The 23,483-nt window shown below is 31.7% G+C and overlaps 1 protein-coding gene across 10 annotated transcripts in view; it reads right to left on the reverse strand.

The window, feature by feature from the left end:
- The window catches only part of LOC113512138 (brain tumor protein), a 588,229-nt gene that overhangs the window by 59,288 nt on the left and 505,458 nt on the right, over positions 1-23,483 (reverse strand). Inside the window, exon 1 of one of the 10 annotated variants that reach the window (XM_031909202.2) lies at positions 16,619-16,852. The exons of the other annotated variants lie outside the window; for them this stretch is intronic. Within the exon in view, the coding sequence (XP_031765062.1) occupies positions 16,619-16,641 (23 nt within the window). The 5' untranslated portion in view covers positions 16,642-16,852. Of the gene's footprint in view, positions 1-16,618; positions 16,853-23,483 lie in introns of those variants that run through there. 10 annotated transcript variants of the gene reach the window in all.

Below are 23,483 nucleotides of genomic sequence, written 5' to 3' on the forward strand. Positions count from 1 at the left end.
TAACTCAGGCTATTCCGGGAAAACAAAAATTAAAGCATGAGGATCAATAAGTCGATTAGAAGGGTGGGGAGCGAAATATCTGGGTACGGAGGCGTAACACCTTTGTCCTCAGGAACGGCAACGCATGTCGGGCACCATAAATCATAGTGTATTCTGTTATCTATGGTGCGGCTGATGATGTATGGTCCGCAGTTACCACATTCCATCTTATTCGCCATTTCAAGACGCACAAAAAATATGAAGGACTATCAAAATTATTGATCCACATATAAAATTATTAGCAATTACGTTGGTTCCTGACCTCTCAACCTAATTATGTACATATTGACTAATGCTTTCAGCCAAATAAGGCACACCCTTTGTAAACAGTGGCATTGGCAAGGGGCAAACAAATGGGCCACACTTGTTGCTACCAACTATCGGCTACTATTTTTAGACACGGCCTATTTGGTGTTTTGCATGACAGGCCGTAACTAGCCGGCGGCTCAGACCTTGTTATTAGATTAAGATTATAGTGAATAAAATATAAAAGAGTAGTGTAAACGAACTTTGACAAATTAATCAGAAACTTTACTAAAATAAAGTAGTAGGTGGCGCTAAACGTTGCATTATTTAATTGAATTGGTTTATATTACTATTATATTTTCTCTAAATAGTATCTTAAAATCTATGACATTTAGTTCATTTTTTAGGAGATATTGATGCATATAGATAGCATCTATATCTCAATATTTATTAAGTAAAAGTGGGTTTCAAAAAAGTATACACATTTAAAAAAGATATTAACAAACTATAAATCGATCAAACGTTATCAACAATGGCATAGGCCCTTATAAAAACAATACCCATAACAAATAATAAATACTTTCAATGAAAATACTGCCAAAATAATACCATTTGATCCTCATATATTTACTATGCAATCAACACTTGACACTGCGTGTAACATTAAATCTACTTATTACATTTGTTATTTGTATATAGAAATATATGTACATAAATATATAAATATAATTGTGTGTTTGTGATTATTTCTTGTAATTGTTTATATCTAGAATAAGTTTACTGTTGTAATCTTTTGGAGGAAACAATAAAGAGTATCTATCTATCTATTTTTTATTGGGTTGTCACAATGTTGATGATGATGACGATTGTTCTTATTATCGTAACAAAATGTATATACTAGATTTTTCTTTAATAAGTCTTTGTATTAATAATTTCAGTTTAAAATAAAACGGTTATACTTGAAATACTACTATCTGATAAGAATATACGAAGATGAAATCCTTACGAAAAATCACGTATCAAGTAGACCGAACGAATCGTATTACTGAAGCGAATATCACACGAGGTGGTTTCGAATACAATCCGATATCTCGATTTGCGAATGGGTACAAATTAAAATCGATGTTAACTCGAGTGAGGCGCGCAAATGGCGTAGAAAACGGTGCGACTTGATAATATATGGGATAAAGGGAGTCCCACCCGCTTATCTCCGGAATCTTATGGAGAATTGAAAAACTTCTATTAGGGTAAGTCTAAATTGCTATTCTGGTGAGAAGGTCTTATGGGAGTGTCTTATGTGTTTTGTTAGAAGCGAGGATGTTTGTGTATCTGTTGAGGATATTATTATTATCAATATTGAAGAAGCAAAGGTGTGGGCCGCATTGTGGTCCCTGCCTACCCCAAAACAATGGAGCGGGTACGAATGTGTCAGACACATATTAATAGGTTTGTTTGTTGTTCATATCTCCCGGCTATATCTGTATATTAGATTATAATCTATACCTACATACGAAGGCATTTTACTTTTTATATAAGAAGAGTAATAAGATCTTGTAGTATACAGAGTAAATACAAAATTAGTTGTTTCTTTCAGCGAGGATCTAATTTCTCTACAAGTTATTTTTATAATTTTAATTTATATACTCTGTGCCAGCCATAGTTTGCGCGCCATTTTTAAATTAAGAACTCCTGTATTTATACTAACATTCCCCATTGCAAAGTGAAGCTATATAAAAACTGATCACAATCTCGAATCTCGTTAGTATATTCGCCAATTGTTTTCCTCAGTAGTTGTCTAAAAACAGTGTAGCGCTAATGCGTGTTTAATTAAACAGAACTAAAATATAGAGAACACAATTAAGTTTAGGTAATATATATACGAAATGTATACGTAAAAGTTTTGATTAAAACGGGTGGTTGTTGTCGAAAATAACTACGTATATAAAACGTTGTTACACTGACAAATGAGAAGGGAACGATGTTGTTTATAGTCCTCCACCTGCCTACCTACCATGAAAATTGAAGAGATTGCTTAGCAATAAGACCGCCTCTTGTACTATACGATACTTATTGTAAATACTCAACAATTCATGTAATATTGATGCAATAGAGTGTTAAATAAATAAATACATTTTTTTACGAAATTTCGATAAGTGAATGAAACAAAAACTTAACATTAAATTAAAATAAGAAATGTTGCATCAGTTTGGACGTGAACGCATAACAAACAAAGTCAATTTCGTTATTTATAATATCAGTTAAGACAGTTTATTTGGATTTCTATTGTAGTAAATACGTTCATGGAAAATTTACACTTAGATTATTTTATGTCTGTTAGGAACACAATTACTGCAAGCATTTCGATGCAAAATTTAAGCGTATAAGTAACAATTTCTAAAGAAAACATTTTCTGCAATAATTTTATGTTTCCAACAACCAGTAGAAATAAGAGACAAGCGCTGCATAACTCACTCCTTTTCCTTAACTTTAAAAAAGTAATTAATGAACTCCGTAAACGTTCCGTCGGTTAGACGACCAATTTAAGTAGGTCTACGGACAGGCACGGAGTTAGTTGTCTGCGTTTATAGAAACTAAGCAGTGTCACTACAAGCGCCGCCGTGAGAGTTCTTCTTGAATTGGACGTGTTGTTACTGTGGTTTACGGGGCATGATTTAAATACTGCCACGTTTTATCTTGCATCTGCGACGTGACGGAACATCTAGGCACGCCTGTTTTGACGTAAATCGAGCCGTGGTCTCTATGCAATATTATTTTCGTGTTTATTCAAAATTAAAATAGATGGTTTTCAATTATACTTAGGATTTTTATGTATGTTACACGGTTTAATTTTTTTTTTCTATTATCTGTATCTCACGACTTTACTTGTGTATGTCACAATAAAAATAATGTATCCATCAAGGATATTGTCCCTGCGTTCTAAATATCATTGAAATTCGTTAAAAATTCACGCGGTATTAAAAAATAAACATCCTTAGAAACTCAGATTAAATAAAGAAGCAATTATAATTTATCTTTTATCCGCAGGATTGAAATATATTCACTGACCGAGATAAAAAGTAACCTATAACCTTCTTCATCCCATACAATACGTGTATACCAAATTTTATAGCAATTAGTTAAGCCATTAAAACGCTAATAGGTAACAAACAAACAAACTCACTTTACCATTTATAATATTAGTAAGGATTATATAAAATGATAACAATATCAGTAACACCTTCTAAAAATACATTTAGACTAGGTACATATTTGTCGTTTTTGATGCTTCTTTCTTTGGAATAAATGTTCAGTTTTACTGACAGAACACTCCTTTGTAAGGAAGTTAATGTGTTTTTATTTCGCCTCGTATTATTATTATTTTAACAGGTGAAACGCTCCGTTAAAAGGGTGCTAATGGTTTCGATTTAACCCTGCTTTATTATTAGTAAGAATTGGCGTCGGAATGAAGTCAAAATTTGGACAGAATGGTATATTACAGCTGATGTAATCCGCTCGGGGCTCGTAAATGAGATTGTTATCGAATCGAGGGAGTTACGATTCAGGGTCGAACGTTTCCATTCCTATTACGATATCTAAGCTTTACATTCAGTTTACAATTCGGATATTATGTATTTTTGTCGAGTAATTATATTGAGCCCATTAATTTAACACGAAAATGTGATTAATGATCGGGGATGTAAATAATTTTTGTTTATAATGTCAGCATTCTAAATTACCATAGAGACAATACGGTCTATGAATGCGTACAACCGACAAGGGGATGTTTTCCCCTCAACAGTTGGTCGCACTATGTTGGCTTACCAAGTGCTTTCTCACGGTGCGTTTGAAGGATCCGGAAAATTATAGGATGTCACGGAAATTTATTTTGCGCTATTTTTTTAGGCATTTAAAAAACTACTTATTAATATTATAAATAGATATAAAGACGTGGATTGGAGATACTATTGTAAACAAAAAAATAAATCAACAACATTTCGACGTCAATTACTAATATAAGTTTTCTAAACTATGTAGTTGCTTGGCAAACAAGCAATTGATAAGTTTTGTGCGTCTACACCTTATGAGATATACAAGCAAAGTGCGTAATGTATTCAGCTATAAAAAACTACATGATCTTACACGAAAAGTACAAGTAACTCTTATGGTGATTATAATGAAAATTAGTGTGAATGACTTGACGGTTGCACCAAGTGTCATCAAGCGTGCTTGTAAACCAGACAGTCAACGGTTTGGGGCCTTGTTATAAATGTAAAAAAAAATCTATTTGTTACAACTTGTCCTTAACGTCTCAACCAATTGTCATGGAATGTATTTTTTTAATACTAAATTGTTTTCGAGTATCTCTGCACTTTCTACAGGTTGACTCGTTAAGCAAGTCATGAGCATCATGCCCGCCACGTTTTATTGGTTAAATAAAGTTTAGTTAAATAAATACATGTGGTACAAAATAACGTAACATGTCGTTATTTTTTATCCCGGTCGTATATGTATCCAGGTCACGTGCAATATCTAGCTCAAAATAACAGGTCCAATTTGTCGCAGATTATTACGTCATCGCCGAAAAAAAATTATCTACACGACATGCATCTGTATAGCACTCATACTGTAATCTAAAATGGTCTGAAAACAACTAATGGTTACCATATTCGAAAATGTAACAGTCTATATGTAACGAACATTTAAAATATTATATCTAAAATAAGTGTGACATTAATAATTTACAAATTCACGAAATTTTAAACTCAAATCAACAAAATCCCGAATTTTATTCAAATACTAGCTTTTATCCGTAACTTTGCCCGCACGACCGGGATATCTCTACTGATCGAGATAATCGTAGCCTTATAGCCTTCTCCATCCCATATTGTATCTGTATAGCGAATTTCAGTGACTTTTGGGGGAAAGGGATTGTTAGTAATGGAGATTAAGAATCCCATTGCTAGCAATATACCCTGCTAGGTCGACCTCCTCGCGGTTCTCCCTGGACGCTATCATGGTTAATTCCTTATTCCTTATTTTCATTATCATTGATCACCCTTCACTGGTGCTCCGCCAGAATATCCCGTTAGTGCAGGCGGGCTACCATTCCATTTTCACCCATAAAAAAAAATTTCAGTAACTGGCTAAGTTGTTAAGGTGGTAAACAAACAAAGTAAATTTCACATTTAAATATTATTGTCTTGTAACTACAATTGTGCTGTTATAAGAATAGATAAAATGTAACAATAACCTTTTTTTGTTATGCAGGTAAGCTTTAAAACTTTTTAACACCTCTTTTGCGTAAAACGACTCTTTACGACGAACGTAACAATAATAAAATACATACCCCCCTATTCATAAAAACTAAAACCAACATAACTACTGTTTTTTGTCACTTTTTAGAACTGAGAATTTAATATAAAAGAAAGAGACAAAACAGTTCAATAGCTAAAATAGGTTACGAGAGGTTTGTTGTTTTTAGGAATAAGAAGAAATAATCAAATGTAATATATATATATATATATATATATATATATATATATATATATATATATATATATATATATATATATATATATAATATAAATTATAATATAATGTCCTAACGGCTATATTACTTTATTTATAATACACGAATCATCCCTTTACGTTCACAAATAAAACAGGATTAAATAAATATACAAGAAATCAAACTGTGGATCAGATAAAAGCAATTCGACTTAGAAGTTACGACACACTTTTAGGATGCTCAGACGTAATCCACTTCGTTAATAATCTTTCTGATAACACTGTGTCCGAATAATACGCCCCCCTATTACACCCCACGCACGATTAAGGCGTGATGGACGTAAACAAACGCGTTAATTTACGTTACGTTTTCATTACAAAACTCAAGTTACGCTCCATTAGCTGTACAAGGGTTCGGACAAAATTAAAAATATTTTCCACATTAAACGGAGCAAGTTCTTTACTGTATCCGTTATGGGGTTTACAGGGAATTGCGAGTATATGACAAAGTTTTGTTATTATGACCAGTTTCCGTGTATTCAATTATTTTGAACGGATTCATGGGCTTGTAAGTATTATATACAAGGCTGGTATAATGAAGTTATTAGTTTTTATATTTATTATCAACAAGGTTATTATTAGGCAATAAAAAGATTTCTATAAAGATATTAAAGTCATTACGTTTACATCGTAAGGAAAATTTTATTTTCGACCATTTTCATGTAAAATTATAGGAGGCGTAATAATACTATAGTCCTCTCTCACGCATGCATATGCATGAGGGATACCATGGGAATCATAGTGTATTCAGTGATGCCCATGGTATGATTCATGTTTACAGACACGGGTTACCGTTTTCCATCAGGTGGGCCTACAGCTGTTGTTATTTTAAGTATCATAAGCATAATTCAGTACTATAAAGAATATTTTTAAATATAAACGTACAAATTTAAATAAATAAATAAAAAAAAAAAAAACACTAAACGCAACAATTAAATAACTTATAGCGAAATATTAGAAATAATCTGATTAAACAAGGCTACATCGACCTTGCAACGTCGAAATTGCGTTCACAATTTACCCAAATTCATCTACATTTAGATTAGAATACTTCCCCTGTAGAACGGGAGTTGGGATTAATTTTTCTTTCTCTTTTACTTTATGATTACGGGGTTGCGTTATTATATTGAAGACGACGAGAAAAAACAAAGCACGGATCAAACGTGTGCCGAACGCCTGCGGCATGTTTATATATTATGGTAACGTTTAAAAAATTGAAAGCACTTAATTATATGTAACGACGTATTGCGTTTCGGCGCGTACTAATGATGATGAGGCAATTTCCTTCACTTTTAATATTGAATAATATGCAAATTAGGGAAACAATACTAAGGATTTATATGATGGTATTAGTAAAATTCAAGTTGTGTGTAAAATTTAAAACATAGCGTTTATTATTATATAATAAATGGCTCACAACATTTTTCGCAAAGATAAAGTCGATAAAACACCTGTAATTTCTCTGAACTCGAAGGTGCTTATACTATCGGGTGTGTCGCATGCTTGTTTACCTCCTCTATGTCATAAAAAAAGTTTAATAACATATAGTTTAAGAAAATTCTCCTTTTGAATATGTAAGATTTGAATCTTTATCAATTTTTTAATACAATTGTACACTATTCTACTTACTCTAATAAGGACTAATAAAACTATATCATGAGACAAAAATTAGGTTACACCAAGATCTGTTTTAAATAAAATCAAAAACAATATAAGAAAAAAAAAATGCAATACGAGCTCTATAGCTTGAAACTCGTTACATACTCGTATAAGATACTAGCTAATCTAATAAAAGTAGTTCCCAGTGTGTATTTTTCTTATTAGAATAAAACTGAAATTAGAAAAATATACATTTACAAAATATTATAAAAATCGGTTGAACCGGTTGCAGAGATTAGTGTGAACGAACTTTGTAATACGGGATTTCTATATACAGATGTTTAGATACATAGAGAAAAACATTAAACACATTTACGTTAACCAACTGCTATTACCGCACATATCTCCGGTTGTAGGGTGGTTCGTCAATTTAATTTTACAACTGCCAGCCACGACACGGTGATACTGTTAAATTTTACCTTATTTATGGCACCGCCTTATGGGGTGCTAGACGCTGGGTCGGTCGTAACCACACGCATTTCCTTACGACCTGATAAATCCGAAGTAAACGTAAAGGCGCCATGAGAGTTTCAACTGTAACGACATACCTATGTATTTTGGGGAACATAACTTTTGTCGTAGACCAGTCGCAGTGTTAAAGTGAACTTTTATCATGCAGTACTAATTATAATAACAATAATGTTTATTTAGTTCTCTAAAATGTTTTAAATCGTAACAAAACTTAGTAGTCTTAAATTTTAAAAACATAATCTATATTTGTGGAAAACTGGGGCTTTAACTTGATATTTGAAGAACCTGTGTCACAGGTTACCAGGTCCTCCCATTATTATAGGATCGTCATCATCATTTCAACCATTATCCGTCCACTGCTGGACATAGGTCTCCCCGGTCCATGAGCCACCTGCGTCTATTATACTACTATATAGGTTCAATAAATAATTGTAGATATATAATAAATACACATTGCTGCGGTTACTAATTATACAACATTAAAAGATATTGTGTGATGGTACAAGAGAGGGTAAACGGAGAAGTGTTATGTGAGAATGAAATAACAATGAATTTAGAATGTTATCCGTTATGAAACACGCAAAGGAAGGATTTTACAATGCGGACTGTTATGTCGTAAGTACCTACAGGGTGAAATCGAAATCAGTAAAATTGGACAATTTTCTCAAAAAAAAACATGGGTCAAAAACTACAAAAACCTCCCATACTAACACAGCGAGTCAAGCTGTTAACAAGAACTAAAATATTTTGTCTTTTTTAAATATATATTTCTTGATTTAATTTCATTAGTAGGAGATGTTTATGATTTCAGATTTAACCTATATATTAAATTTTTTTCACTATATATTTTAACTATATATCAAAACCCCCTAAGGGATATATGTTAGCAGTAAACAGTTTACGACTAATATGATGATAATTAAAGCTTTTACAACTCTGAAATAAATATAATTGATAGAAAAAGGATTTTCGTTTTACAAATAGAATAAAACGGTTTTGTCAGATAAGTACTTCCATATTTTAATGGTGGAAAGAATCGACCGAATGTTATTCGGTTCTTAAAAGGTTCCCAGAAACACGATGAATACATATTTAGGACATTGATTTCCATAAGACATGGGACATGTTCGATAAATAATTCGTGTCTTGGCGATGCGCACCGCTAGTCACATACAAAAGGATAGAAACTAGGGTCCAAAGGACCACAGTTTTGTTAATTATATACAAACAAGAAAATGTAATGGATGATCTCTTTGATCGTTTAGTTGGATCAAAATCACTAAGGCTGCAAATTTCAAGTTAGGTTTAATGACAAAAAACATCAAGTTGTAATGACATTTCTTAGTTTATACTGTTACAAAATTTGTATATTAATAAATTTTAACAGGGCAGCATAACTCTATACTTTTTTTGTAATATTACTGTTTAGTCAATATCTTATAGAAACCCATCGATTTGGGAACGTTTTTCTAAGGTTGATAAAATGAACAAAAACAACGCTAAAAACATAACTTAAGCATTGTTTAATAATTTGAGTATATTATGTAATCTAAATTTTATAAGCAATAATGAAGAAAATACATACAAAATCTTCTACAATACAAGTAAAATACGTCACAATATTAAATAAGTTATAATCGTGCATAAAATTTAAGAAAAAAATCAAAATTTCAAAACTTTTATAATTTAATAACGTTACATAAACAGAATGAAAGTTATGTAATGTAATAAACGTTTTTTTTTTCTAAAAAAAAATAGTTTTTTTGTAGTTTATCCTTTTTTTTTTTTCTTTATCAGGAGTCTCCATTACTCTGTAATTATGTATAAAGCAAAAATAAATTAATAGAAACATGTGAGTAAATCGCCTTTGGAAATAATAATTATCATTCTGAGAACGCAACAGTCATTATAGAATTATCGTTCACGAAATGACGATTTCAAATTGTATAGTAAAAAAAGAATTTCATCAATAATTACATGTAATAGGCACGTTCACGAATTGACGAACTCCTGATACATGCTCTACGTTAAATATCTTAAATTTTTTATTAATATTTTTGACTGGCCGTTGAAGATTATACATTAGGACGCGTTCCCGAAAGGACTTTCTCTGCATTTATACTGATTTAATTTGAAGTTTACTTCTTCAATAAATTATATGATTTCATGTAAACACAAAACAGGTTAGTTATATTATTTTATTAATTTTCTTTTCTCAATAAAGTCGAGATTTAAGACAATAAATTGCTTGCAAAGTCGATTCTGCACCTTGGTGATTTTGAGCCAGTTACTGATTTACGAAATATCTATTTTAAGCGCTTAAGATCTTTGAAGTATTTTAGTATTGCTTTGTTAACAATATAACCAATGAATATTACACAAATTACTTCACGTAACGCTTTTACGTGGAAATTTCAGTAATTGAAAACGTTAAAAGACTTTTTTTTAACCGTAAATGTGTATTTTAACAATGTTATGTTGAAAGAAACCTGTAACCGTTGACGTTTTAAAGTTGATTGTTGAAGGATGGGCAGCAATATCGCTCTTTAAACATCACCAAAGCCTAACTGTGGTTGCCAACTCGCATGTCATTCGTGGCAACTACTGCCAAAAATAGAGAGTGACCTATGTTCAGCAGTGGACAGATAATGCCCGAGATAATGGTGATGATGATGACGGCATAGTATTTAATTGTAAAAAAATTATCAACTTTTATTCATAAAAAAAATTGAAATGGATTCTAAAGTTTAAATAAGTAATAGCAAGATAATAAAAGATCAAAATACTCTAAAAAGTACATTAAAAGTTTTGCAACAAACAAAAGTCATAAATACTAAACAATGTTTATTAAAACCGTTACGCGTTATAGTCGCAACCGTAAAATCGTTCTTTCTTTAAGATTTTAAATTCTTATAAGGACAGGTCGGGGTCCCGAGGTCCTATTGTTCGGGTTTGAAAATAGAAAGGCACCTGATCGTGAGAAATTTAATCATAGACAAATAGGGCTAGAACCCTTAGTGGATTCTTCTCACCGAAACTCTTGGGGTCAAATAATAGAGTAGTGTTGTAATGGTTTAACGGTTTCTCAGTCATGGATACTTGATTTAAACTCATACTATTTTTTACTTGTCAACGTTGAAAATAGTGTAAACTTAAATCGAGCTTCTATTGTGAACAAACTTAATTTGCGTTTTTGCTATTGTGATGTCAATGCGTGAGAACATCAAACGAGTTGCATAAGTCGATCTCGGATTTAAATTTTTTATTGTAAGTTATATTTCATTTAAGAGTAACTGTTTTTTATCTTTTAAATAAACATAGAAAAATTATGTAAGTTGATTTTCAAGAGTTTGGAGGGGAAAGGGTGGTATTTTGTAAGTGGTACCTAATAGAAAGAAAGGAAACCTAAGCCTATGTCTAGTAGTGGACAGATAATGGCTAAAATGATGATGATGATGATGAATGGAAATAAATTTTAAAATTTTCTTCATCTTAAATTCTATACTTTTTAAATCGATAATATAAATTAATATAACATAAATTATAATAAAATATACAAGCAAAATGTTACTTTCACTACAATGACCACAGTCGACAGTGCCTCTGATTAACCCATCAGAGAATCTAGTCGTGAGCATATAAACAGTCTTAGATCGAAGCTAGCCCTAAAAGTAGGTCATATCACGGGAATATTTATGTACTCAACACATTTTACAACATATGTGACTACCGTAGACATGACCCAGTATTATCTAATTCGTTTACCTACTTCTTCGTGTATAGCTAATAATATAACGAAGTTTACAACTAATTACATTGCTGCCTCTCGGCGAATACTTTGACGTTGCATCGTCGAACATTCTAGACGTTTTACGCGTGTATTTAGTAGTGAATGTTAGTATTTTGTAATGTTTTAATATGTTGTTATCGGTTACAAATATGTAAAACGTGATTACGAGGAATTTGACCTTTTCATTTCCACAACTGTGCTATAATAAATTATGTTTTTGTTTGAAATATAATTTTCTAATGCATTTAACTAAATAACAATTGCAAGCATGTAATGTCAGTAGCAATTTACAAACACATTATTTAGATTACCTCTGTATATTAATAATATTACAAAATACATTTCTACTCGTAAACAGCGTACAAATTAATTGGAATAAATAAATCGGCGTCAGAAAATACTTATGTTCGGAATGTGCAACATTCACTAGATGGCGCCAGAGAGGCACAGAAAGTGTGAGACCAGAAAAAATTCGCACTTGTCAAAATGATATTTCCGCTACATTCGTCGTTGGTAGGCGGCACCGTTTTGTTTGGTCTAAGTGAAGAGTGAATTATAGAAAATATTTTTGTTGCAATTATTATGCTCTCGAAAAAAAAACCCTTATTTTAGATCTTAGTATGTTATAAATTAATCTAAACAATAACAGAGAACTTTAACTGTGAGGAAATTATAAGGATATTTAAAGTAAAAATTATTATCACATTTTAATTTTCCCGTAGGAAGCAGTCCCAATACCTCAGCAAGCTAAGACTGTATACTGTAAAGTAATAAGTTACAAATGAAATGCAATAACGATGGGAAGTAGAGCAGGTAGATAGACAGATAGTTGACCAATATAGCTACACAAACAAATGAACCTTTCACAAGTGCATCTATTGTTCAAAAAAATTCCAAGTTATAATTCATAATAAAAATTCAGTTACGGGATTGTTCAATTGTACAACAATAGCTTTCGGATATAACAGCAACTTTAGTTTTACCAAACGCAATAACTTTAAATTGACTAATATTAAATGCCCATTCATCTAGTGCGATGTTAGAGATGCCATTACCATTTTATTGCAACGAATAAACACGTATATCGATTCGATAATGCCTTTCCGCTACAGCTTGTAAGTTTATCGAGAGTCCGAAGCCCGCCTCTTCGCTACGAAATGAGCGTAATTAATTTGATTAATTACGAATAGCATCTTCGCATTCTTAAGATGAGTAATGGAAGGACCCACTGCCTTCGTTGATGATCTGTCGACGTTTTATACTACCAAGCTACCATTTCGGCTTAATAGCTCTGAAATCGCTTGAATCGTTACATGGGTCGATAACCTTTTTAGTTATACAGAGTTAGTGGAGAGGATATATTAACTCGAACCCAAGTGATAGTATTCATGGAACTGAAGCTTCTTGGAAAACCTTGCCTAAGGAATATTATACGAAATATCATAATAATTTTCGTATAACTGCGCAGTCATGTGATTGATTTAGTACGGGCTTTTAGATTGAACCTCTTTAGGTATCACTCTCAACTATGAAGCTATATAATATTATTATTATTTCAGGCATTATATTATTCACTGCTATATACAGGCCTCTCACACAAACTACCAAATATAGATTTGATATAACTCCATCTAGTGTAGGGCTATATTTTTAATAAGAAATCGATCAGGATATGTAAAATAAATAAATAAAAATAGCCTTTACCTTAGACTAGCGATCCGCTTTGGCTTCGCATGGGTAGATACATAGAAAGATAAATTAATATTTTATATTACCTTTAAAAGGCAAACTTTGATATTTTGTTGTTACATTATAATTATTTTTGTAGGGATATTTAATTTTTTTGGACATACAGTACAGTAGAAGAATTTTTAAAATCAAAACAAACAAAAAAATATCAAATCTTTTTTGTTTATAACAATAGTATAGATAAGACAGTATAGGATAGTATAAACATAGATCTTCACAAACTTTCACATTTATTATTCACCTACTGATATTCAGTACGACAATAAAAATCTTCAGTTCGTCTCTTTAGATTCTCATCATCATCACAGGTCTTCTTGCCCGCCTTGTTGTGTAGGCGGGCGAGGTAGGGGCCTCGGGGTAAACCCCTCTACCCCGGCTGCATCTCCGGAGACAACTACCTCCGGGTCGCTGGGTTCTTGAGCCGGCATACACTGGTGGTCTGTGTGGCATACACGCGCGTGGTGGCGTGGTGTCTTCTTAGATTCTCTCAGTCAATTGAATCAAAATTATTAGTCAGTTGGTATTTTGTGAGCGAGTTCTGTTATAGTACCGTCAACGTACAACAGATGGCGTTACTCGTATCAATTTAGATATTGCAACGCACGTAATGCAACAAAGTGAAAATAAAATAGTATTGTATTATTTGTGCTAATATCCAGACCGTATTCACATTAACTAATATAACAAAAGCTATTTTTCATGTTCAATAGTTAAGCTTTTACCTGAATTAAATAAACAGTCGTAAATACACAAAGACGCAAGCAGTATTCAGACCCAAAGTGAAGGCAGGTAAAGGTTTCTCGAAATATTCTGCCACAAACTTGATTTTGAGGTTTTCAAGCGTAAAAGTAAGGGATAACTATAGGCAGGTAATTTGGGCAACTTTATACTTAATATTGTAGATGTAAGAGTGGTAGCAATCTTCTTTTTAGGAATATATTAGTAACTATATTTATTTCTAAATTAAATATTATAAACATAAAACTATGTAAAGATGTTTAGGTCTTTGTTACACAATCATTAACAACTCTACAAATAGTGGCTTTGAATAATTGAATTCTATCGTCATTAGTAGGTATGCGTTTGATCACCAATTCAGCCTTTTGCAACAACAGCCAATCATCATTATGGTGAAATTATATTGTAAGATTAGAAGCTTCCAAAGTTATGACAGTCAGGGTCCCCTTTTACAGAAAAATATTCTTATATTTCATGTTGGATGCAAATGTTTAGTTATAATATTTGGTTGTGACAGCTTACCCAAATGGTTATCTTTAATTATCACTGAATGAAGTCTGACCACAGTGTGCAGTTTGGTGATAGAATTGGAATAGATACTCATGCAAATAACTCATCATTGGTATAAATAAATTTAAGTAATTTATTGATCCAAGTGTTAAACAAAAAATGTATTGGAATTAAATTAAAAGAAGTTGAAAAATTTACCGAGTTACACAGCAGCAATTGGAATTCAGCGAATTCGTCTGTACATAGTTCTGTATGGCAAATTGGTTTTAGTATCTACCTAGCTGTATGTAGATTTATGCAGTTCTATTTAAAATATGGGAGTAAAGGGATGCCCAACAAAGTTCTGTTTGGTAAGCCATTAATCAAATCAGGTCGATCGGTTGGCTGAAATTTGAACAGCAAATCCGGCTCTGTGATGTTGGGAAGCAGTTGTGTTATAAGCTAAAGCAGATATAAAAACACGGTATATTTTATATTAATATTTTAAGACGTTAAAGCATATAAATCGATTTTAGTAACAATAAAATTGAGTTAAATTTTATTTGATGTAACACTGCAATATTTTTATATTTGTTACTAGCTGAACAGCAAAAATCGTTTTGCCCCCAATTAAAAAAATAGGGTTACTGCTTTTTTTACGACCAGTTTTTCCGTTTTTTTTTTTTCATAAGAACCTTTCGCGGACGTCAACGGATATTTGAAGAAAAATAGATTAGCAGAATGGGTCAAGTAATTTTCGAGTTTTATGTTTAGGAAAACTTTAGCTATTCATTTTTATTTATATAAATGGAATTGTTTAAAACATTCTCCGCTCAGTCTATTCAATATATTCTCAGTATTAACACAGAGAGGAACTGGAAAGTGGAACTGATAACTATTTGAACAATTATGTGATAAAGCGTGCCCACGCAATTTTGTTTTGACCGCCTGTAAATTGTTAAAAGAAGATTAGGGTTGCATATTTACTTCTAAAATATTAAGGAGTTTTTACATTATACGCAATAGTTAATAATTATATTTTATTAAATAATTGAAAATACATAATCCCCACGTAACTAAAGTTTGCATGATAACCAGACACAAGAGATGTAAAAATTGTCGAGAAATGGCAATAATAAATGTTGGGTACAATAAGCACACAGCATTGAATGCAGTCTGTATTTCTATTGGTGTACTAAACAATAAATAAGTTCATTTTGTTATTGCTCTAAGCCGTGAACAAAGGCAATATATTATAAAAGATTACTCCCTCTAGATTACATTTTAAATGCAACAATACACCAGAGTTGTAAGAGAATAGAAACTGTTTTGTGTTTGCACAGAGTTCTTGGTAATTCATCTTTAATAACAAAAACAAATGACATGTGATTGAAACAGAAAAATCTAGAATGGCTTCCCAAATTATGAAAATATGCGTAGTTTTGTTATATTTATGAGTACACAATACAGTAGTGGGAGGGAAAGGGGTTGTTAGTAATGGTGTCTTGAATAAATAGCTCCATTTTTCAGCAATATAACCTATCAGGTCGACCTCCACGGAGCTCCCCTGGAAACCGTCGTGGTTACGACGGACGTGTCTACATTTTATTTCATTGTTGCCCCGCCAGCGTATATCGATAGTGCAGGTTGGGTTACCATATCATTTTTAGTCATAAAAACACACATATGTATGTGTCTACAAGTTTTTTTTTTTAATAATTGAATTAAAAACAAATAGATGTCATTATAAAACAATGAAAATCACACAACGACTGTAACAACAGTTACGGTTCAAAATTACGACAGAAATAAAATATAAAACAAAAAAGATACATTTAATTTATATTGCACAAGCAGACGAATACTTACCAAAGCAAACCAAATCCGTTCATTAAAAATCAGTCTTCTCAAATAAGCTTAAACCAATAAAAACTAGATATAACCGTTTACTATTAAATTAAAATTAAGAAACACGATTAAACTACTCCTAGAAACACTAGTTTGTATACTAAAATACGTATAAAATTTGGGTACAATGACTAGATCAAAATGGGCGCGTGAGTGCAACCGTTCGCTTCAACGGTCGAATCATAACTGAACTGAGGGGTCAAGATTTGGAAAAAGCCCCAATGCAAGGCCCCAGAGGCAGACTAAGGCGCCCCATGTAGGTATGTTACGGTTGAGATGAGTAACAAAAAAGACCCCTAAATATTACCGTCGAAACAAGGGGGGTTCTCAAACATACGCCGTGAATTTTAATGTGATAATTTTTTTTTCATTCCTCGGCGTTTTTTTTTTGGATACACATTCTACGTGCTTTCATTACCATTTCATTTCTGTTTCAAATTTATTTATATTACTCCGCAAATTTTGTATTACTTATTACGTGAAAATGGGAATGTATTTATTTAAAGTCATGATCTCATTGTAACAACTAGAGTCATATAGGCGGTTAACTTTTTCTGTTTTTTTTTTTCACACTGACCTGTCAAGATCAAGTTCTCAAGGCGATCTAGCTCCGTTCATTGTACTCAAATTTTACAACATCCGATATAAAAATTATAACCAAACTTGTTTCTATGGAAGCAATTTTATGATGCCATATCGAGTTATTTAATTATGACTCAACATTCGTTACTATTTATAGGAACTCAATGTAATAAATATATAAACATATGGACGATATATATAAACATTAAGTTATATATAATATAATAATATTTAATTATAATTCTGAAGAGAAATAAGTGACAAATGTATGAACAATACTTTCAGTAAGTACTTTTTATATTATAAAATCTGAAGATTAATTGTATTTAATTAAATATTAATTGTATAAATAATTTATAAAAAATAAATGAAAATATAATGCAATAAAAAAATAATATTCACAAACCCTAAATATGGAATATTACGATAAAATAAATGCAACCTTAGTTCAGATGTTAGAAACTTGCACAAAACAAGTTACGCAAATTAAATAGTAATATCGTTACATAAAGTGAACAATGAGTACAGAATGAAATAGACTCTAAAGTCCTAATAAACTATTCCCACAATGGTATTTTGGGCAAGTCACTAATTTAAATTAATTATTTCGCGAGTGCCGTTGTTTGAGGATTACAATAGTTAATAATAAAACTTTGGAAGCCACTGCCACTTAGATTCAAGTTTTGCAGCTGCCGTCCTTACGCATACATATGTGATGTACGTGCACATATGTGTGTGGCAGGGATATGCGTGAGCGTATCTGTGTGCCATAGGGGTGCACGTTAAATAATTATTGCATTTTTTGTTCGGTCAATCGATATTTTCGACAAAAAAATTTCGTATTGTTATTAGGGAGGGAAATCAATTAATTTTAAACAATTATTTCAGAACAAATAGTGATGTTCGACGTTCGTTTTAATGTGGATATCGATATGTGAATGGTATACAAAAATATAAAAACTAGATAATAAGAAATTGATTTATGATAGTAAAAACAGCTATTAAATTTTGTTTCTTTGACCCAATTTTATGTTTTTTTTTTTTATTTTTTATATTTTCTGCTCAGCAATAATTTATTTATCTACAAAATAAAATATTTTATACCGATATTATTTAAGTGCCTATAAAACGAAAACCTCTTAAGCCACTAATATTTGCTCTCTTCGGGAAGTTTATTGAACAAATTCGATCACAGGACAGACGCATCGCTAACGCAATGGGGAGAGACTTCCTGATATCAAAGTTCGGTCGTATGAAGACACGGTGTTATAGGATAAAAGGACTAATAGAAACTTTGAAAACCTTTGAAAGGGATTATTTCAATTATTACTTATTTATTATGCTATTTTCTCTGTAGCAACTCGTAAATAATATGACTATATTCTGTAATTAGTTCAGGGATTCTGAAACTTTTTTGGAGACGAATTTATTTTATAAAATTGTATATTTACTAATAAGGCCTATAATAAAAAAAATACCTTGTTTTAATTTATTAATAGAAATATAATGTAAGTAAATACTTTACATAAGACGTACTGATTCTATTATAAAATATTATTATTGTTTCCAATTTAAAAGGAATATATATGTTTATCATAGCTATTATAAAGTTTATTATATTAGTAGTAGTTTATATATTATAATTATAGCTATAAATCCCGCCTGATTGTTGTAGTCAGTCGGCGTCTGAAAACAGAGTTATCGTTGTAATTAGATGATGTACACGCAGTAATTCTTGTAGTCAATCGGAGTCTGAGAAAACAGAGTAATAGTTGTAGTCAGTTGATGTCTGAGTAAACAGAGTAATTGTTATAGTCAATCGGTGTCAGAGTAATTTTTGTAGTCAGTTGGTGTCTCAGTAAACAGAGTAATTGTTGTAGTAATCCGGTGTTTAAGTGCACGGAGTAATCGTTGTAGTCAGTCGGTGTCTGAGTAAACAGAGTAATTGTTGTAATCATCCGGTGTTTGAGTGCACGAAATAATCGTTGTAGTCAGTCGGTGTCTGAGTAAACAGAATAATTGCTGTAGTCATTCGGTGTTTGAGTGCACGGAATAATCGTGATAGTCAGTCGGTGTCTGAGTAAACAGAATAATTGTTGTAGTCATCCGATGTTTGAATACATGGAGTAATCGTTGTAGTCAGTCGGTGTCTGAGTAAACAGAATAATTGTTGTAGTCATCCGGTGTTTGAGTGCACGGAATAATCGTGGTAGTCAGTCGGTGTCTGAGTAAACAGAATAATTGTTGTAGTCATCCGGTGTTTGAGTACACGGAGTAATCGTTGTAGTTAGTCAGTGTCCGAGTAAACAGAGTAATTGTTGTAGTCAGTCGGTTTTTGAATGCACGGAGTAATTGATGTAGTCTATCGGTGTCTGAGTACACAGTCATTGTTGTACTCAGTTAGCATTTGAATGTACGGAATAACTGATGTAATCAATTGGCGCCTAAGCACCCATAGTAATTTGTTACAGTTAGCGTCCATAAAGTTTGAAGTTAAACACAGTACACTTTTTGTGGTAATGGCCAAATTGATAGAGATATACTCTATCAACTTGACCTAAAGGCATATGAATGGTGTTTTAAATATATGACCTCTGAATTCTAAGGACGGTGATTCGCCGTCTTTTATGTTGATTTTATACCTGCTTAAGTGAAGCAAGACTGACCATTTACCGAAAGTTGAATTTATATTTTTATTTTTATTTAATAATAAAACAGCGGACATTAACAAAGTCAACAATATCAATTTGTATAATTTGTTACACTAATAATTACGCTTGTGCTTTACGTATTTCATTGTACTTTTGTTACTTTATAATAGTTCATATTAAATGTCGGATATAGAAACATTATTAAACAACAGGTGGATAAAATACATGTAACATACGAGTGACAAAAAATGTCCAAATATCTATTTAATGACAAATAAACCCGGCAGAGAAAAATCAAAACTGCACCTGGTATAAAATACATATAAAATTAAATTCTCTTTTATTCATATTACAGACCTATGTGAAAATGTAGCACGAACTCTTATAACTATGGGCATAAAGATCATACTTGCGTGACAGAGTTGCTCTAAAACAATGTAGTATTCTCTACACACGCAAGTTGCATATGAAACCACCTGTCTAGTTGACATGTTGAGGTAGGCCGGATATGCAATCGTCTATAAATACCTAAATATATCTATACTGTCCATATTGTACGAGGTCAATGCCCGGTGAGTGACCGGCACATGACAGATGACTGTAAAAAATTATACTTGTAAGTAAAACTCGGTAAGGCTTTGTGTTTGAGTATGGTGGTTTCTCAGTATTTATAGTGAATAATATAATATATATATATTATACTAATATTACAAAGAAGAAGGATTTGATATTTTTATGTTTATTTGTTTGTAATGTTGTCCATTAAAAAATTATTTTATTTATGATTTTAAAATTTTTTTCAGCTATGGAAAGCTATATTTAAAAACGAGTAACATAAATATAGATATATACTAGCCGTTTCTCGCGGCGTTGCCCGCTTCTAACTATGTAGTTCCCGTATATTATTCCTTCTTATCATCATTCCAGTTTTATATTGTATTATACTTAAATGAGAATTAAGTACCTAATACCTTCATAAACTTTCAGCTAATTCAACTGATCGGTTATTTTATAGCATTTTATATGTGATTCTTCAGATTGATATAACTTTTTAATTATGAACCGATCGAAATAAAACAAACACTAAATATGTATAAAGTGGAGAGCAAACCGCAATGTATTAGTGAAAACGGCATTCAAATCGGTTAAGCAGTTTCTGAAATTAGCGTGCATAAACGTACAGACAAACAAATTCTAAAAATTATCGTTTTTCTTATATATCTATTATGTACAGACAGCAATCGTAATCGTAAGACGTACGATTTTATTATATGTATTATTTGATTGATTTTAAGCAGAGATTTATATGAAAATTACATAACCCGAAGTATCAAGAATTTGCCTAAAAGAAAAGCTAACATACAATACTAATTTATTTTTCCATCTATCTACCCATGCAAAGCCAGGGCGAATTACTCAGTAGTATGTTCACTGCCAGTGATTCACTCCAGCTTTGTTTAATATTTGAAACAAATAATTGTTTTACAACGTTGAATCAGCTTTCGACATAATATAAGTGGCAGAAAACGGCAGAAGAGAGAAAACATTTTGCTATTTAAAATAAAAAAAAAGGATTCAAAACGGTTGAATAGAACATTACACGGTAATAAAATTTGCTAATGAGGGTGCAAAATTTACGATTTTTATATTTTGGTAGATAGGAAAGGACAGAATATTTTTCAACTTGACTTCAAAAAAAGAAGGTTCGCATTTTGATTCTATTTTTTTATGTTGATTACCTCAAAACTCCGTCAGTTCTACCCTTTTCACCTGAAAGGATACACTTACAGTAGCACAGAAATTTTATCGAAATCGGTTTAGTAGTTTTAAATCGAAATAACTGGTTTTGCTAGAATTAAAGTAATTTTTTTTTGTTGATCACAAATACATGCATATTCTATTGGGATATAACGTAACTAAATTTATTAACAAATTGGCCAGATTATGTCATACATAGGAGCACCCATTAATCTAGATTAATATTTGTTACGAGGATATAAACTACGCGCACAATCCATTCCATAACATTCTATTTAATGTTTTCTATTAATATATATAAGGCTGTTGTATAACATCAACATATCGACGGACAAGTATTCGTAAATAAATAATTTTTTTTAGTCTTCAGACAATATTATATTTTTTTTATTTATTTATTAGTAAACATATGATAACTAGCTTGCTTTAATTGTCGCGTGGACCCAGTATACTGGGTCACCCTTTCCTTCCTTGTAGGTGTCGTAAGAGGCGACTATGGGAAACTAATAGTCGAGTAATGAGTAACAGTGTTGTCAATTTGCCTGCCAAGTGTGGCAACCACTAGCAACACCCTCCTTATGGGAGAGGCCCATGTTCAACAATTGAGTCAATCGAGTAATGGGGATCACTTTAGCTAATCAGATATATTGATTTTAAATAAAAAATAATATAATAGAAACAGAAATAGACATTTTAATGAGTCTTTTTTGTTTGCAGTAAAATGGCAAACTTTGATTAGCGCACTGTTAAAACTTTACTGACTATATATGTATTTATATATATAAATGCGCTCACGATCTTAATCCCATATTGACATTTTGCGTTTAATCGACTTTTAGTCGTAATATTTGAAGTCACTACATTTTTACGTTTCACAGAAAAGAATTTCCGAAAAATTATTATATTTCTCGGAAAAGTAATTTCATCTGAAGTTCTAAATGTTGTTCATGTGGTTACGTGAAATACATTTATATAAGCATTATATTAAACGTTTCCTTGTGTTGTGTGAATTGTTTCACATGGGAGGACCATTTTATATATAGTATAGAAGGGACTTTATATAAAGATATATAGTAATAAATACTAACGATTTACTGTATATAACGGTACTTACTTATGACCATATACCATATTAGCCGCAAACTGTCCACTGTTGAATATAGACCTTCCTTTGGGGATTTTTCCAGTAGTTGTCGTGCTTGGCAGGCGGGTTAGCAACCGCAGTGCTTTGGTGATTTTTAAAGAGGCCCATCCCTCAGCTGTTAAATTCCCTTAGTCGCTTTTTATGACACTGACGGTAAAGAAACGAGTGACTCATTCATGCTGGGACCATACGCCATACCTACCAGTAGGTAGGTAATAATAGTAGGTAGTAGTATTTTTTTTAATATTTTTATATTACCATATGATATACATATACATACAAAACACTCAGACCTATACAAATGGAGATAATTTTACTTAATATTATAATAAAATAAATGCGAAAATTGGTAAAGATGATTATATGGATAGATGGATAAATATTTGTTGCTCTTACAAGAAAAAGCTAATGAATGCATTTCTGATTAATGTGGTACACAAATAGATTATATCTTCACTTAGCACATAGAATACTTTATGTACTTGTTTCAAGCGGGCGGAGTCGTGGAATACAACTAATCATGAATGCAAACGTATCAATTGTGCACGGATCGAACTCGTGACTATTGGATGGTTAGGCGGATTGTTAAACTGTTACACCAACATAGTCATCATGTATATGTATATCTATATTATATATGTATATATCTTACTTCCCTTAGTATATATAAATGATATAAAAGTATTCCAAA

This window comes from Galleria mellonella, unplaced genomic scaffold (assembly GCF_026898425.1).
Source record: "Galleria mellonella isolate WM207_F2 unplaced genomic scaffold, CSIRO_AGI_GalMel_v1 utg184, whole genome shotgun sequence".
NCBI classification, from domain to species: Eukaryota; Metazoa; Arthropoda; class Insecta; order Lepidoptera; family Pyralidae; genus Galleria; species Galleria mellonella.